The 16,476-nt window shown below is 36.7% G+C and overlaps 1 protein-coding gene across 4 annotated transcripts in view; it reads left to right on the top strand.

Annotated features, from left to right (window-relative positions):
- Nucleotides 1-16,476, top strand: part of LOC115955772 (gamma-glutamyl hydrolase 2-like) — a 50,797-nt gene that overhangs the window by 19,940 nt on the left and 14,381 nt on the right. For 3 of the 4 annotated variants that reach the window (XM_031074097.1, XM_031074096.1, XM_031074095.1), the window contains 4 exons: nt 792-852; nt 8,761-8,850; nt 8,985-9,047; nt 10,075-10,163. In XM_031074097.1, coding sequence (XP_030929957.1) covers nt 792-852; nt 8,761-8,850; nt 8,985-9,047; nt 10,075-10,163 — 303 coding nt within the window. The remainder of the gene's footprint in view (nt 1-791; nt 853-8,760; nt 8,851-8,984; nt 9,048-10,074; nt 10,164-16,476) is intronic. The other variant, XM_031074098.1, reaches the window with a different exon arrangement.

Here is a 16,476-nt window from a genome sequence, read left to right as displayed (position 1 = left end):
GTGACTTGAAGTCCACTTCTTTTGCAGTGAATAAAACAGATCAGTGATTTGGTATGTGCTGCATCACATCATCATTATTAAGAGTTGGGTTCTTAGGCATAATTTATGAAGGGACAGGTTGGTCACAGAAATGGGTTGTCAGTTGTCTCCCCCTAAGAAGACATTGCATGTCTTTCAGTAAATGTGGAGTCTTGGTTGGATAGGGCCTTGATGCATTCTCTTGCATTGTTTTTACTTTTCACCTTGCATACCTAGCTTAGATTTGGCTTCACTAGTTTCTTGTTTAAAACAAGTGGGAGAGGAGGCATTTGAACCTTGGTTCTCTCCATGTGAAGAACCAGGCAGTGCCACTTCTACAAGACTCTTGGCATGGCTTCACCAGTTTATAATAATGTTTAGTTACAAAAAAGAAAAAAGTATATAACTTCTGAATTGTGAACGTGCTTTATCCATTAAGTATGGTAATCTTTAATATCTCATGTATGGTTTAGCTTGTATGTGTTCCAATTACACAATGCAATATCTCTTCAATTTAAGTGGATCCTCAAAGCGTATGGTTTGCATGGCAGACTGAAAGGTATAGGTGAAAGAGTTCAACTTCTAAATGTGGAGTTATGGTTAGTTTTTAGAAGCTGGCCTTGGGAAAAATAAGTGCTGAACTTTTTTCTTTTTGGGATTTTCTGACTAGTCTGAGCTTTATATTGTAATGTTAGGAGGTGAATTACTATACTTATTTTGTATGTGATTCTTTGCACTAATTATTCCAACTTGATATCCATTTTCTTTTGCAGATTTCCTCCAACTTTGCTTAAAAAAATGAGTACAGATTGTCTTGTCATGCAAAACCATCGTGTAAGTTCCAGATCATTGATGGCTCATTTATAAAAAAACAATAAAGAAGTTACTCCCTCCATTCCAAATTTTTGGTCCTGTTTAGAAAACCCAATTTTGTAATAGAACATCATTTATTGTTTTGTCTCCTAATTAAAAAGATAAAAGTTTCCAAAATTACCCTTAAACAAAGTTCTCAAAAAAATTTATTGTTTAAAGTGCTTGTGTTTGGAAGGGACATAATAGGAAACTCAGTAAATTAATGATTTTTAATTTTAGAAACAAGACAATTTTTTTTTGATAAGTAAGAATGATATAAATATGAAAGGCTATTCTGTGCATGAAAGGCATAGGGCAAACCCAAAAATTACAAGAAAAAAATAGAGAAAATACATAAAAGAAAACCAAGCAACAGATTAATTACAAAAGAGAAAGAGAGCTAAGAAAAGAAGAGAGAGAATCACTAGTAGTGAGTCTCCAAGCCCGAGACCAATCAAAAAGAGTTCCATTGAAAGAAGCAAGCATCTGATCACTGGAACTATCCAAATCCTCAAAAGTCCGTCAATTCCGTTCCTTCCAAATACACTATAGTATGCACAATGGAACTAAATTTCAGATTTGAGACAAATGCTTCCCCAACCAATTCCACCAGCGAAAAAGCAAATCTGGAATCGATCTAGGTATAACCCACGACAATCCAAAAGTTATAAAAACAAAGCTTCACAACCGATAAACCATCTCACAATGAAGAAGTAAGTGGTCTACCGTCTCCCCACAATGTCGACACATAATGCACCAGTCCACAAAATCCAAGCTCCTCAATCTCTGGTTATCACCCGTTAGGATCTTATTCCAAGCTACACACCAAACGAAGAAAGAAACACGCCTAGGGACCTTAACTCTCCATATACCTTTCCAAGGAAAGACAACTGAGGGAGAATCCCGCAACTTGTTATAATACAACCGGATGTCAAAATTCCCATTAGACTTCAACTTCCATCTCATCCGGTCTCCAACATCCATTGAAAGAGTATTGGCTCCCAAGATACGAAAAAAATGTAACCCTTCATCCATCTCCCAATCATTAAATTCTCAAATAAAATGAACATCCCAAATTCTTCTATCCTCTGTCCCCTACCTTGAAAAAGAAGCTTCTACAGAGGCCTCCTTGTCTGTAGCAATACCATACAGCCTCGGGAAAGCCAATTGGAAAGGTTGATCCCCATACCACCCATCCTGTCAAAATCTCACTTTATTCCCCAACCTAACAACAAATTGAAGATTTTTTGCTAAAATCCTCCTAGCCCATACGAATACCTCTCCACAAACCACACCCATGAACTCCCCTGCCTAGCTTAGAAGTCCATCCCCCCCACTCTTCTCCAAACTTTGAAGTTACCACTCTCCACAACCGATTCTCTTCTTTCCCAAACCACCACAGCGATTTCCCCAATAAGGCCTTATTGAAAGTAGGAAGTTTCCTTATACCTAAACCCCATTGGCTATAGGCGTACAAACTTTATCCCATCTCATTAGATGAGTCTTGCTATCACCCCATAGAAAATCCTTTTGCAACTTTTCAATTCTATTAGCCATGTAAGTAGGAATGATGAATAGCGATAGAAAATAGTTAGGAAGACTAGATAATGTACTCTTGAGTAGCATCAATTTACCTCCCTTAGACAAATACTTCTTCTACCTGGCCAACTTCCGCTCAATTTTTTCCAAGATAGGATTCCAAATTGAAGCAGAGTTATGCGAAGCCCCCAACGGCATGCCAAGATAAGACATAGGCAAAGTTTCTCTGCAGCCCAAAATTTCAGCCAAGGCATGCACATCATCTACCTCCTCTATTGGAACCATTTCACTCTTTTGCACATTGACCTTCAAACCTGTTACAGCCTGTAAACTAAGTAACAACAACCGAATATGAAGAATTTGCTATACATTTGCATCACAAAATAGAACAGTATCATCTGCAAACAATAGATGTGAAACACATTCCCCACCACCCCACCTACCCTCAGCTTTGAAACTACGGATTAAACCAGCTTCCTCTACTCTTCTCAACATCCTTCTGAAAACCTCCATCATAATCAAAAACAGCATAGGAGATAGCAGATTCTCTTGTCTTAAACCCTTTGAGCTACCAAAAAATTCAGTTGGAGATCTATTAATCAAAACAAAGAATTGAACTGTGGATATACAAGTGCGAATCCACTTACACCACTTCACCCCAAAGCCCATTCTATTCAACAAATCCAGAAAAGCCTCCCAATTCACTTGATCGTAGGTTTCTCAACATCGAGTTTACATATGACCCCAAGAACCTTACTCTTCACTTGGCTATCAACACATTCATTCGCAATAAGAACCGAATCAAGTATTTGTCTCCCACCCACAAAGCTATTCTAAGTCTCAGAGATCAACTAATCTAAAACCATTCTCAAACGATTTGCCAAAACCTTAGCCAAGATTTTATACACACTCCCCACCAAGCTAATAAGCCAGAAATCTCTAATATTAGAGGCATCATTCTTTTTTGGAATTAAAGAAATGAAAGTAGCGTTAAGAGATTTTTCAAACTTATAAAGTTGAAAAAACTCTTCAAAAACCGCTAAGGTGTCTTTCTTTACTACTCTCCAACAATGATGATAAAAAGTCATAGTAAACCCATCCAAACTTGGAGCTTTGTCCCCTTCCAAGTCTCTTACAACTTGAAAAATCTCCTCTCTCTCTCAAACTTCCTTTCAAGCCAAACCCTCTCCATATCCCCAATACAATCAAATTCCAAACCCTCCACAAAAGGCCTCCACCCCTCAGACTCCTTATACAAATTTCTATAAAACTGAACTACTTGAGCAGTTACCTCGGATTCCTCCTCAAAAACCACCCCACCCATCTCCAAGATTCTCAGATGATTATACCTTCTATGGGAGTTAGCCATCTTGTGGAAGAACTTGGTGTTATTATCCCCTTCCTTTATACATAACATCCTAGATTTTTGTCTCCAGGAAATTTCTTCCAAAGAAAGAAGATGCTCCACCTGGGACCTCAAATCTACCCTACAACATTTCTCCCCATCAGTAAGACCAAGATCCCCTTCCTTAGCATCTAATTTTTTCAACTCTTCTAGTAATTGTTTCTTATGACGCTCTACATTACCAAACTCTCGGCAATTCCACAGCACAATGTCCTCTTTCAGAGCCTTTAATTTTTTGGCAAGCATGAAACTAGGTGTGTACCTACAAAAGAATGCGGATTCCACCAGGATTGAACTCTATCCACAAACCCCTCCGTCTTTAACCACATATTTTCAAATCTGAACGGACTTTTCCCCCTCGCCATTCCCCCTGCCTCCAAGAGAATTGGACTGTGATCTGAAATAGGACGGGGTAAAATCCTTTGAATAACATTTGGGAAGTGTTCCTCCCAATCTGGAGTAATCAAAGCTCTATCAATCCTAGACATCGCTAGTTGATTAGTACCACTTGACCAAGTATAGCTACCTCCTTCCAAAGACAAGTCAATCAAATTAAGATCCTCAATAAATCCAGAGAACTTTTCCATAGCCAGGTTAATACACGTCTCACCCCTTCGCTTACTTGGAAAATGGACAATATTAAAATCTCCAAAGCAACACCATGGTACCTTCCAATGCTGCTGAATACCAATCAACTCATCCCACATGTGACCCCTCTCATTATTTTCATTTGGGTCATAAACCCTCGACCATGCCCATATAAAACCGTCCACCACCCTTTGCCACTTAACCGAAACTGAGAAAGTACCAACCATAGCCTCCATCTTTTTCAAAACCCTTTTATCCCACATAATCAAAGCCCCATCAGCAGTCCGATCGGCCTCCAAAGCAACCCAATCCACATACGGATAGCTCCACAAACTACAAATCAACTGTCTATTCATGCTAGCAATTTTCGTCTCTTGTAAACAAACTACATCACACTTCCACTCCCGCAACAAATTCTTCACCACAAGTCGTTTCTGAGGATCATTTAAATCTATAACATTCCACGAAATAATTTTTATTTTCATAAAAACAAAAATATTCCCATCTACTAACACCAGCACAAAACCAACACTCTATCTCCCATCATAATTCATCAAAGAGATCAAGTTTCGCAGCTTTCTACGTACCTTGTTTTTGGATTTAGCCACTTTCCTGTGTAACACATTGGCTGCCTCCATCTCAATTTCTAGCCTTTGTAAAAGAGCAATGCATAGCTTCTCATGTCGGGTCATGGACAGCCCAACCAATTTACTGAAATCGGGAATTCTGTGTTTCACCCATCCAAAAATATCCAACTTAGCGTCAATACTCAACATCTCAGTGACCTCCTCTAATTGTACCGAAGTTGTCGACCCATTCGGAGCAATAATCCTTAGAGGAAGATAATCTGGAAGTTCTCTCTTACCAAAACCCACAAAAAAATCAGCTACATCCTCCACAAGCATGATGTCCCAAGAAAGGCTAAAAAATTCCTTACTAGAAAAAGAGTTCACCTCCTCACCTGATACTCCCAAACCCAGTGACCCAGCTCGCAAAAACCCCAAAAAAAGATCGGGAAAAGATGGTCCAAGTCCAACCAATCGCGGCACAAATTCAAGTCATCGACCTCATAACTTCTGAAACCAACCCACCAAACAACATCTTGGAGCCAAAAATACTAACCCCTTCAGAACTGAAGCTTAAAACCATATTCTGAATATTCTCGGGGCAGCAGGACACTCCTACCGGTGAAGCACAACATGGGTGAATAACCAAATCTCCATCTACATTGGTCTGCGTTGCCCGTGTGACTAAGAGACCGAGAGGCTCTCTTCAGCTTTTTAAGTTTTGACGGATCAGTATGGGTAGGATTCGTAGTTTTTTTTGTTGAATCGAAGCTTTTTTAGTTGATGGTGGAGGAAGGAGGAAATTTCTTTGCGTTACGCATTTTTGAATGGGGCATACTGATGAATAATAGAGAACACACGGTGGTTGGGGTAAATCCCAAACAATTTTTCACACTTTGGGAAGGCGATACTGCTTACACCTTGCAACAGGGATCAAACTCTTTTGGTCTATTCCTGCTAGTGTCTGAACTCAATGTTGGTGGGCTTTGGACATCCCAAAAAATGAAATACAAGACCAACAATTTAGGACCAAGGGAGTAAGACAAAATTTATCATTTTCGCATATAGTTATAACATAATTTCTTCATCCAAAAGCTCCTATTATTTCATCCAAAAACTCCTATTATTTCTTTCCATCCAAGGCACCACATCAAACAATGGGGCACAACCATCCATATGTCACCATTTCTATGGAGATCAAATCGAACTTGCCAACAAGCTAACAACTCAACAAAAGATTGCAGCATCACCCAATACATTCCAAATAAACTACCATGGACCACAAATCTGTGGCAATAGAATAATGAAGTAATAGGTGATCGAATGATTCCCCATTACATTTGCACATATTACACCAATCTAAAATCAAAACCGTTTTCCTCAAATCATCAGTCGTTAGAATTTTCCCCAAGGCTACCGTCCATACAAAGAACAACTCTGGTCCAAATGCTTTTCCAAGGGAATGACTAATCACTAGGACCAATAAAGAGACAATAGTAACCAAAAACGTAAAAATCTTATCTGTCCTTCAATACATCCTATCCTCCCCATTCCCCCCTACCAATACACCAGAGATAGCATCCATGAAGTTGGTCAAGGACTCCGACTCTCAATCTTGCACGGCCCTCATGAAGGGCACATTCCAGTGAAGAACCCATTGTTGAACCCCATAAGATCAGCCACACTGGCCTTTTAGAATAACTCAGGATAGCAAACAGCCAAAGGGCTCTCCCCACACCATACTTCACACAAGTCCCATCACTAACCTCATGTTGAATATAACGTGACAGATTTGGCCAACCCCGTCTAATAGTTTTCCACAAACTCACCCCATAAGCACTAGTAACTGAATTAGTACACCAGCCTCCACATTCACAACCATATTTCACCTCTATAACTTGGCGCCATAGCGCTTCTCTCTCAATACTAAATCGCCACAATAATTTCCCTTGCGAAGCTTTATTGAAATGTCTCAAATTCCTTATATCCAACACCCCACCCCACCCACAAAAGGAAAAGGGGCACAAATCATAGCCCTTACCAAATGAAATTTAGTCTCATCTCCCAAGCCACCCCATAAGAAATTTCACTAAAGTTGTTCCATTCCATTTGCCAATTCTCATGTATTAGAGCATTCACATCCAAGTGTCTAAAAAAAATACTCATATTACCATCTAAAAAGCTACTTTATCTACATTAACAACCCATTATACAATTCACACTACATCCCAATTCTTATTTTCAAATACAACTAACACTATTCATTTATTTATTCATTTCTCTCTCTTCCTCTAAAGCAACCCAGCCATATCAAAACCCCATCAAACCACCGCCACAAGCACAGGTCAAAATGATCCACCACCACTAGATCGGGACCCAAAACAAATCCACCCAACCCAAACCATTGACCCACACCAAATCAACCCAACCCAAGCCCAAATCAATCAAACTACCACCGTGACCCATGCAAATCCATAGCTCAGAGCAAGAAACAAATACAATCTAATCAAGAACTAAAGGAAATGGAGACGAAGAATTTAGATAAAGAAATACAATTCGTACACCCCCGAATACAAGCCCAATGAAACAGAGTACCAAAGAGGAGATTTTAGGTGATCTAATGTTCTCTCATTTTCTTCAAAAATGTGGGTATTGTGTTCCTACCAAACTAACCACATTAAACATGCTGGGACCATATTCCAAATGGTTGAAAGATGCTTTCCAAACCAGTTTCTCCAGATAAAGAAAAAAGAGCTAACTAACCTCGGCATTACCCGCTAGATCCCAAACACTACAAAAGTTTCACACAATAAGGTGAGAGAACTTACAGTGAAGAATGTGATCCACTGATTCCCCATTGCTGCAGCATAAACAGCACCTATTAATCAGGGACTGAACAAATCATTGGAACACATGAGCTCCACTACCCAGCCCGAAACAAATCAAACCCATGAGTTGCACAACAAACCAAACCCATCGTGATCCATACCCATGCACGCCGATCTCCACCGCCTCGGCTGAGGTTGGCCATGCCAGATCCACCGCCTGGGCCAAGTTGGCCATGGTAGTAGGTGTTTGGGTTTGAGGGAAGGGAGGGATGAGAGAGAGAAGAGAGAAAAGAGGTGAGAGAGAAGAGAGAGGTAAGATGAGAGAGGCAGAAGAGTTGAGAGTGAGGGGAGAGGAGAGATAAAGTTAGAATAAAATATTATTTTTTAATTTTACAAACTTGCTACAGAAATTCTTATATTTAAGATGTTACTATAGCAAGTTGGTAAATTTTTTTAACAATAGATACCCAGGTAAAGCCAGTTTTAGGTATATGTGGGTGTAAAATAACAATTTAGGGGGGTTTTACACCCCCCAATGTGAATGCTCTTACATCATATTATTATTTTTATATTAATTTTGCATATATTGGGAAATAATTCTATGGAGTAATTGATCGAGTCTGGTACAATCTAGGAATATGTAATAATGATTATCTTTCTCCTAATCTTGAAAGGTTCATTTGGACTAGAGAATTCATCGAAGGGATTTGGGTTTTGACCTTAAGTCCAAAATGGTTTGAAAGAGGTATAAAAGATAACACTTGAAAATATTTGGCATGGATAGATCCTTTTAAGTTAGATTGAAGGTGTTGTTTTAAATTCGTTCCCTTAGTTGGAGTACAATCTTGGACCCTGTCTCCATGTTGCCGATCTTCTTTCTTGCAAACTTTGAGTAGCAAATTCTTTTGTTCCTTTGTGTTTCCCTTTATTTATTTATTTATACATTTGTTACTCAATGGGACAGTATGGTATCTCACCTGAAAGGTTTCAAGAGAACCAGAATTTATCCAGCTTTTTTAAGGTCCTGACAACCAGCACAGATGAAGATAACAAGGTACTGAATGTATTCGTGCTATTTTATCTTAGATCGATTCACAAAGTCACATTAAATATTTGACTACATTCACCTCTTCGTATTATTTTTATCCTCTTAAATCATTCTGAATCTAGTGGTAATAATTATATCAGGTCTATGTCTCCACAGTACATTCACACAGCTATCCCGTGACTGCCTTTCAATGGCATCCAGAGGTACTATTATATTATGTGTCCCATAATCTTATTACGTGTGATTGTTTTCTAAGTTGCGAGATTGTCAGAATTTGAACCAAAACTCATTGGCCTCTACAATAGTCTAATTTAGATGAAGTGGATGTGTATAGCCTACACAGTCTAATTTAGATGAAGTGGATGTGTACAGCCTACAGGCGAGTGTGATTCAAGTTTTTGAATGGAACTCAATTTCTTTCCCCTCAACTTGTTTCTTGATTCAGAATACACAAATGAATTGAGAATAATATTTCTTTTTTTCCCCATTAGAAGGGGTAAAAACATGACACCACAACCAATTGGGGGATTTTGTATCAAGTAATGGCTATTTTATGAAAGGTTTGAAATCAGGAACACTACTTTTTCCCTTTCATAAGAATGGTTTATTACTTCTTTTCATATCAATTTTTGCATCCAAATAGTGATTGTTGTTGGTGGGCCCTAGTCCTACCTCATTATGCAAACTAGTAAATCACCAATTATCTTAAGAGCTTAAGTAGTTAGGAATATGTTGAATTTAATTATTTTACCATAATTCTAACACCCACCTCATTTGTGGGCCCAAATTCTCCCATAAAAAGTGAGGTTCAATATGTGTGGATTTTAACATTAAATGGGAGGTAGAGTGGAGATAGGGATTGTACTTATGATTTCCTGCTCTGATACTATGATAAATCACTGATTATCCCCAAAGCTTGAGCTGTTAGAAAATGGTGAATTTAATTATTTCACCATAATTCTAACACAAGCATTAAGGAAATGGGAGCAAGTGTTATCCTGCAAGTGATAAAATTTTAGCGTTGAATATATTTTGCACTTGAAACACTTAGTTGGGTGCCATACCGCATGTATGTCTTGGTCAACTGATGTGTACTGTGTTACAGCTTTGATAAACTGCAATTAAGTCGCAAACTGATCTTTATCTACACCTCCACTTCTCTCTCTCTCTATATATATATATGCAGTGGTCTTATTTCATACATGAGATGATTGATTATATACACTGCAGAAAAACGCTTTTGAATGGGGCTTATCAATGATTCCACACTCAGAGGAAGCAGTTCAGGTGACGCAGCATGTTGCAAACTTTTTGGTCAGGTTAGGCCATGTGATTTAATGTGTCTAAAACCTAGCCGTTTAAAATAATTGAAAATCAAGGTTTAACGAGTAACAGAAGTAACTTTTCACATTATTAAGTAAACTTGATTTTGAATGGGGGAGGGGTTGTCTCCTTATAAATGGGATTTAGCTATTGCTATATAAACTTCTTCCAACCATATGCAAGGTTACTTCTAGTTCATGATGCAGGTGATGTAGCCTGTTGCAAACTTCTATCTATTGTGGTTACTTGTGAAACCTTGATTTTGTTGAGGGCAAAATGTGTCTTGGCTTTTTAAACTTAACCCTTAGGCATAAAATAATATTACATACCATTTTGCCCCTAGCTTATACCCATAATACTTCCCCTCAAATTGGAGAGTATATATCGTACAATCACAGCTTGTTACATAATAAACCCAAACAAGTCTTACATAAAACTTTGGTAAATATATCAGCAATTTGGACTCTTGTCGAAACATATGGAATAGCAATTACACCATATGTGGGTTGTGGTTAGTGGGGTTAATGACAAATAAAGGTATGCTTTGATAATACCATGTTGAGGGGAAGACATGTCTTGAGTTTTTTAACTTAACCGTAACACAAAATATTATTTATATATAAGGAGCACATAGTGATATTACTGTTTTGCCCCTAACTTATACCCATAACATGAATTATATAAGACGGCTAGTTTGTAGACTTAATTTTAATTAGTAATTTAGACATACCTATATATTTTTTTAATTCACATATTTATTTGTTGATTTCTTAAATTAATTTATATGTTTTTTGTTGGACCCTATGATTAGACCACCGATCTAACAAGACAGACCACTGTTACCCCCACCCTACCTTTCCAATCCTCTAACCTCTTTACACATCCACCACCACAACAACAAAGTCTTAATCCCAAAATTTTGGGGTCAATTATGGATTCTCAACAAATTAGTTAGAGTCGGTCACATGTATTCTTTTCTTCTGTTCTATTCTATCTCATATTCTCTATTACTTTCTTAGTTTACTTGTCCTTTTATATTACTTCTATTAATGTTATTTTTGGTATTCTTCTTCCTTTTTGCATTCTCTTAATTTGGATCAACTCACTCTTTTTTAGTGGTGCATTAATTGCTCTTCTCTAAACATGACCAAACTATCTAAAGCAGTTTTTTCTCATATTTTTATCTACAGTGGCTACTCCTATCTTTAAGCGGATTTCTTCATTTTAAATTTGCACCTAATGAAGTATATGTCCATCTCTTAAGTTAAAAATGAAACTACATATTTTAAAAGTTTGGTAGAAATATTGATCAAACACACTTCAAGCAGTTTCCCCCAAGGTTGTCAAATCGAGATTTTACATAGGATGGTGGAGGGAAGGTGGGATTGTAGATTGTAAGATCTTACACGAAAAATACATAGGTAATGGCATTGTATGTTGAATAATCATATCAATTATGAATTCATCCATTAAAAAAAAAATTGTATCAATATGATGTAATTTGTATATCACACATTGTTAGATCTATTCTAACAAAGCTGCCATACTTAATTTTGAACAGAATTTATCCAAAACGTTAAGTAAATGTTTAGTCTAGGAAGCACCTACACAGATATGGGTGTGGGTGCAGTGCGGCGACACCGAAATTTTTGAAAAAGTAGGACATGGATGCGGCGAGATACGTTTTTTAATTAATTATTATATATATTTTTATTTTTATTTTTTGTATATTGTTAAGCATTTTTTTTTTCATATAATGTTAAATATATATCAATTTAAGAGCAATAATGTATAATAAAGTGAATATATAACTATTAAATGATGTTTAGAAATTAAAATTTTAAATTAAAAAAAAAAAAGGCACAAGTTAAAACAGTAATATAGACTTGATAATGAAATAAAAGGCATATTCATATATCAAATTGGACTTGGGAGAAGGGTCCAAGACTTAATAATTTAATATAATTTTAAAAAAAATTTAAATAAAATGAGTATATTGTTATTAACTAAAATTGGGGTCCTTCTATACAAGGAACCTTCTTGGAAATACACTTTTCCTATTTTCCATGCCCACCCACATGATTTGCACTTCATCCTAGTAAATTTTTTTACTTTTGTCATCTCACTCATCTACCTCTCTTGTTATTCTTCTTTCTTTCTCACAGTCTGCTCTCTTCTGGCTCTTCTTCTTCTTTTTTTCCTCTCTCACACAGCCTGCCTCTTTCATCATCTGGTCAGTTCTTCATTTATTTTTTTGCTGTGGGTGCTCGCTTCATCTTGTTCAGTTGCTCTTCATCTCATTCTTCTCTCCTTTTTTTTTTTTTTTTTTCTCTGTTGAGTTTGTTCATAACCTCAGTACAAAGTGCATACCAGCCGGATCTTTGATTTCAGCCGGTATTGACTGAAATTGTATGAAACGTCCAAAACGACTTGGATCTTTAATCTGTGTTCAGGTGTCCCAGCTGTATCGGATTAAAAAAAAAATTGTGTGGGATGCGTATGCAGCCGCGTCCAGTAAGCTTAGCGTGTAGCCTTTAAGTGGCACCCTAACAAGGAAAATTTAAAACCTGGCAGCTTCATATCCACTTAACATTAATATCTCAGACTTGGCAGATTAATGTTTTCATCTTCTCTGTTTTACCTCTTGAAGCATAAATGGCTAAGCTTAAGTGTAACTACCTCAAAGATTGTCACCTTTTGATCTTTATCTATCTCTTAAAACACATATGTATTATTGTTGTGGACTTGTGGATTTGGTTTTTGGTTATACCCTTTGTCTTGTAAAATTTGTCTCTCTTTCTTCTCATATATTCAAAGCAACAACATGAAGACTCTCTCTCTTAAACACACAGGTATCATTGTTGTGGACTTGTGGATTGGTTTCTGGTTATACCCTTTGTCTTGTAAAAAATCTCTCTTTCTTCTGATATATTCATAGTAACAACAAGAAGACTAAGTGTACGTCTCTTTCTTTTTCATTTGGACCCAAGTATGCTTCTATTAGACCATATAAATGGCCAAAAACTAGGATCGCGTAGGATCATACGATCCTATCAATCCTTGAACGTGAATTGAAAGTGAATGATCCATATCGTTTTGGGCGTGTGAGATCATAGGATAGTACGATCTGGATTGCAATTTTGAAAAACATGGTTTCCCTCTATTCTTTTTAAATTTTGTTCCACTCCTACGAATGTGCAATGGTTGTGGAGTTGGTGGGAATTTGTTTTGGTGGTGCTTGAGGTGATGAGTGAGAATGGTGAATGATATGTTGCAACATTGGAGGAGAAAACTAAATTAATTTTGAAATGGGACATGGATTGTATTCCTTTAACTCTCGTTTGGGAGAAGGAAATGGAATGAAATGGAAATGAATGAAAAGAATAATTTTATAATATTCCTTCCTTCCCTTGTTTAGGAGTTTTAATTGAGAGAATTGAAGTCCATTCCCTTGTTTGGGAGTTTAAGTGGGAGGGAATGGAATGGTTAGAAGGGAACACTCATTCCTCTCTATTCCCTTAAAATTTCAAATTTTAATTTCCCCCGAAATTGGAGAAATGGGAGGGAATGAAATTAGATTTAATGAATTTTTTATTAAAAGTCTCAAAATACCCCTATATATTCAACCTTTTATTTTAAAATAGGAGTCTAGTAATATTGTCATAAAATGATTTCATTCCATTTCCTCTATGTTACTTTCAAACAAGATTACTTACATTCTATTCATTTTCATTCCTCTATTTTAAAACATCCAATCATGGCTACTTAATTCCAGGGGAATCTAGTTAACTAATTTAATTTTTCTAACTATTTAGTTAGTAGTTAAGGTTTCAAAACTATTTTTTTTACTAGCATCTCGAGTCTTTGAGGCTCGATTTTGGCCTATAAATCGAGTCTCAAAGACTCGATTTTTATGGTCTAATCACATTTGATGTGGCATTTCTTTGCCACGTGGTAACCACCTGGAAATCGAGCCTTTAAGGCTCGATTTATAACCAAAAAAATTTGAAGTATCATGCACCAGCCAAAATACCCATAAACAAATTTCAAAAATCCCAAACACAAGATACTCAGATCAGAGGGAGAGAGAGCAAGCAAATTTCAGAAATCCCAAACACAAGAGACTCAGATCAGAAATCCCAAACACAAGAGCCTCAGATCAGAGGGAGAGAGAGCTCACCTCACTGGCGCGACGGCCTGGGTTGCGCGCAGCCTGGGCTCACGCGACAGCCTGGATCGCACGCGGCCTAGGTCACGCGCCGGCCTGGGCTCGCGCGGCCGGAGTTTTGGTGATTTTTTTTCTCCGATCTCCATCTTCTTCGATGTTCTGGTGGTTTTTTTTCTCTCCAATCTCGATCTTCTCTTTCTTTTCTGTTTCTGGGTTTTTTTTTCTCTGGTTGTGCTATGATGTTCTGGTCTGATTTCATCTTATTTATAAGGGTTATAAATCGAGTCTTAGAGACTCGATTTCAATGCACGTAGAAAAATATGCCACATCAGATGTAATTTGAGCATGAAAATCGAGTCTCTGATGCTCGATTTTGGAAAATCGAGTCTCTGATGCTCGATTTATAGGCCAAAATCGAGCCTCAAAGACTCGAGATTCTAGAAAAAAAAATAATTTTGAAACCTTAACTACTAACTAGATAGTTGGGAAATTATGACTAATTTCCCATTTCGTCCTTAATTCCATGTTATTCCATTCATTTCCTTTGCTTAAATACATTCCATTCCATTCTATTCATTTTCATTCCCTTATGAATTCCCAAACGAAGCCTAATGCATTATGTGGAACATTTGGAGGGAGAGTATTAGGCAAACATTTGAGGGGCAAAAACTTTATGTGGAGGGAATAAAATTAGGTTTTGTTAGTACTTTATTTTCTTGGGCATCACTGGATAATTGTAGGCCCCTACTACTTGTGATGTTTTGGATTCTTTGTTTTGACATATTTGTTCTGTAGGGGCAGTTGAGTATATAGCTTGTATACTTAAACTGCCTCCCTGAATCTTTGTATATTTTTTTCCCTACTTAATACAATTACTATTCACCTATAAAAAATATGTTACTTATTGGTCTTTTGTTTCCTTTTTAAAAAAAGGCATTGTTTCCTTTTATTTTATTTTTTCTAGTCTTCTTTGATGTCTTGGATGCCCTAGATTATCCCCAAGTTCATACTTCAACCCTTGTCCTACAAAATCTATAATAACTATGGTTACTATGAGTCTTGCTTGCTTTATTCCTACTTCTTTGATCACCCTTCCATTCATAATTACTTTGATGGTTCCAATTGGGGGAGATATAATTGTTTCGGCTGCATCCCTTATATGGAGTTGGCTTGTACTACTCAACCTTTAAAAGACCATTGGTATATTCTTAAATCACTTGGTATGAAATTAATTTGAAATTTGTGTAGCAAAAACAGTCGTGTAAATTTAAAAATTTTGATAATTAATTATTCAAAAGGTAACTAAAAAATAATTCATCAGGTAATTAAGACCTTGAAAGAATTATTTAGAGCATGAAGAAATCTGGTTGAATTGATTATTTGAGAAACTCTGGAATGTAAAGTTGGTAATATATTTGGTAACTTGGAAAAATTTGTTTAAGTTTTCCCAAATACAAAGAAATGGGTTGCTTCTAGAGTCTAAGCTCCCAAAGCACAAAATCTGGTCAGTGCTCAGGCCTATGAGATTTGCCTTAACATTCAAGAATGGAAAAGCAAAGATGATTTTTAAACCTGGGCTGCTCCTTGCCTACACGGTAGAATAAAACCAATAAATAATAATAATAATAAATAATAAAAATAAGAAGAATAAAAAAAAAAAAAAAATCCTCTTCATATGCCATATCTGCATCTGTGCATATCACCAGTCTTATTTATTTGACATTTTATCAAAAACTACTCTCCTGCTGCTTAACAAAATCTAAATATTTTCATAAAACCCATATGTTTCTATTATTTTTTGTGTATGGTATTCCAAATTTCTGTTCTATTGTTTCTATTTTCTCGGTCTTGTCATGTGCAATATTTGTTACGAGTCAGTAACACGTGCAATGCACTAGAAAATTTGACATAATATGATTTCTTTTCTCATTTAATTTTTGTTAAATATGACATTTGATAAAGCCTCTTATGCAGTGAGGGGAAAAGTCTTAATTTACTCTTTCCTCTCTCTTAGGCAATGCCTGGCTACCTAGAATAAGCCATAAACAAGGCCTGACTACCTCAGATTAGTTGTAGAATTTCTTATTTTGAGAGGAGGGGAGTTCGCAGTTTTTACGTTGAAGCCAAACTCTTTGAACTTG

The sequence above is a fragment of the Quercus lobata genome, chromosome 8 (assembly GCF_001633185.2).
Source record: "Quercus lobata isolate SW786 chromosome 8, ValleyOak3.0 Primary Assembly, whole genome shotgun sequence".
Classification (NCBI taxonomy): domain Eukaryota; kingdom Viridiplantae; phylum Streptophyta; class Magnoliopsida; order Fagales; family Fagaceae; genus Quercus; species Quercus lobata.
This window is presented reverse-complemented; position numbering and strand designations above follow the sequence as displayed.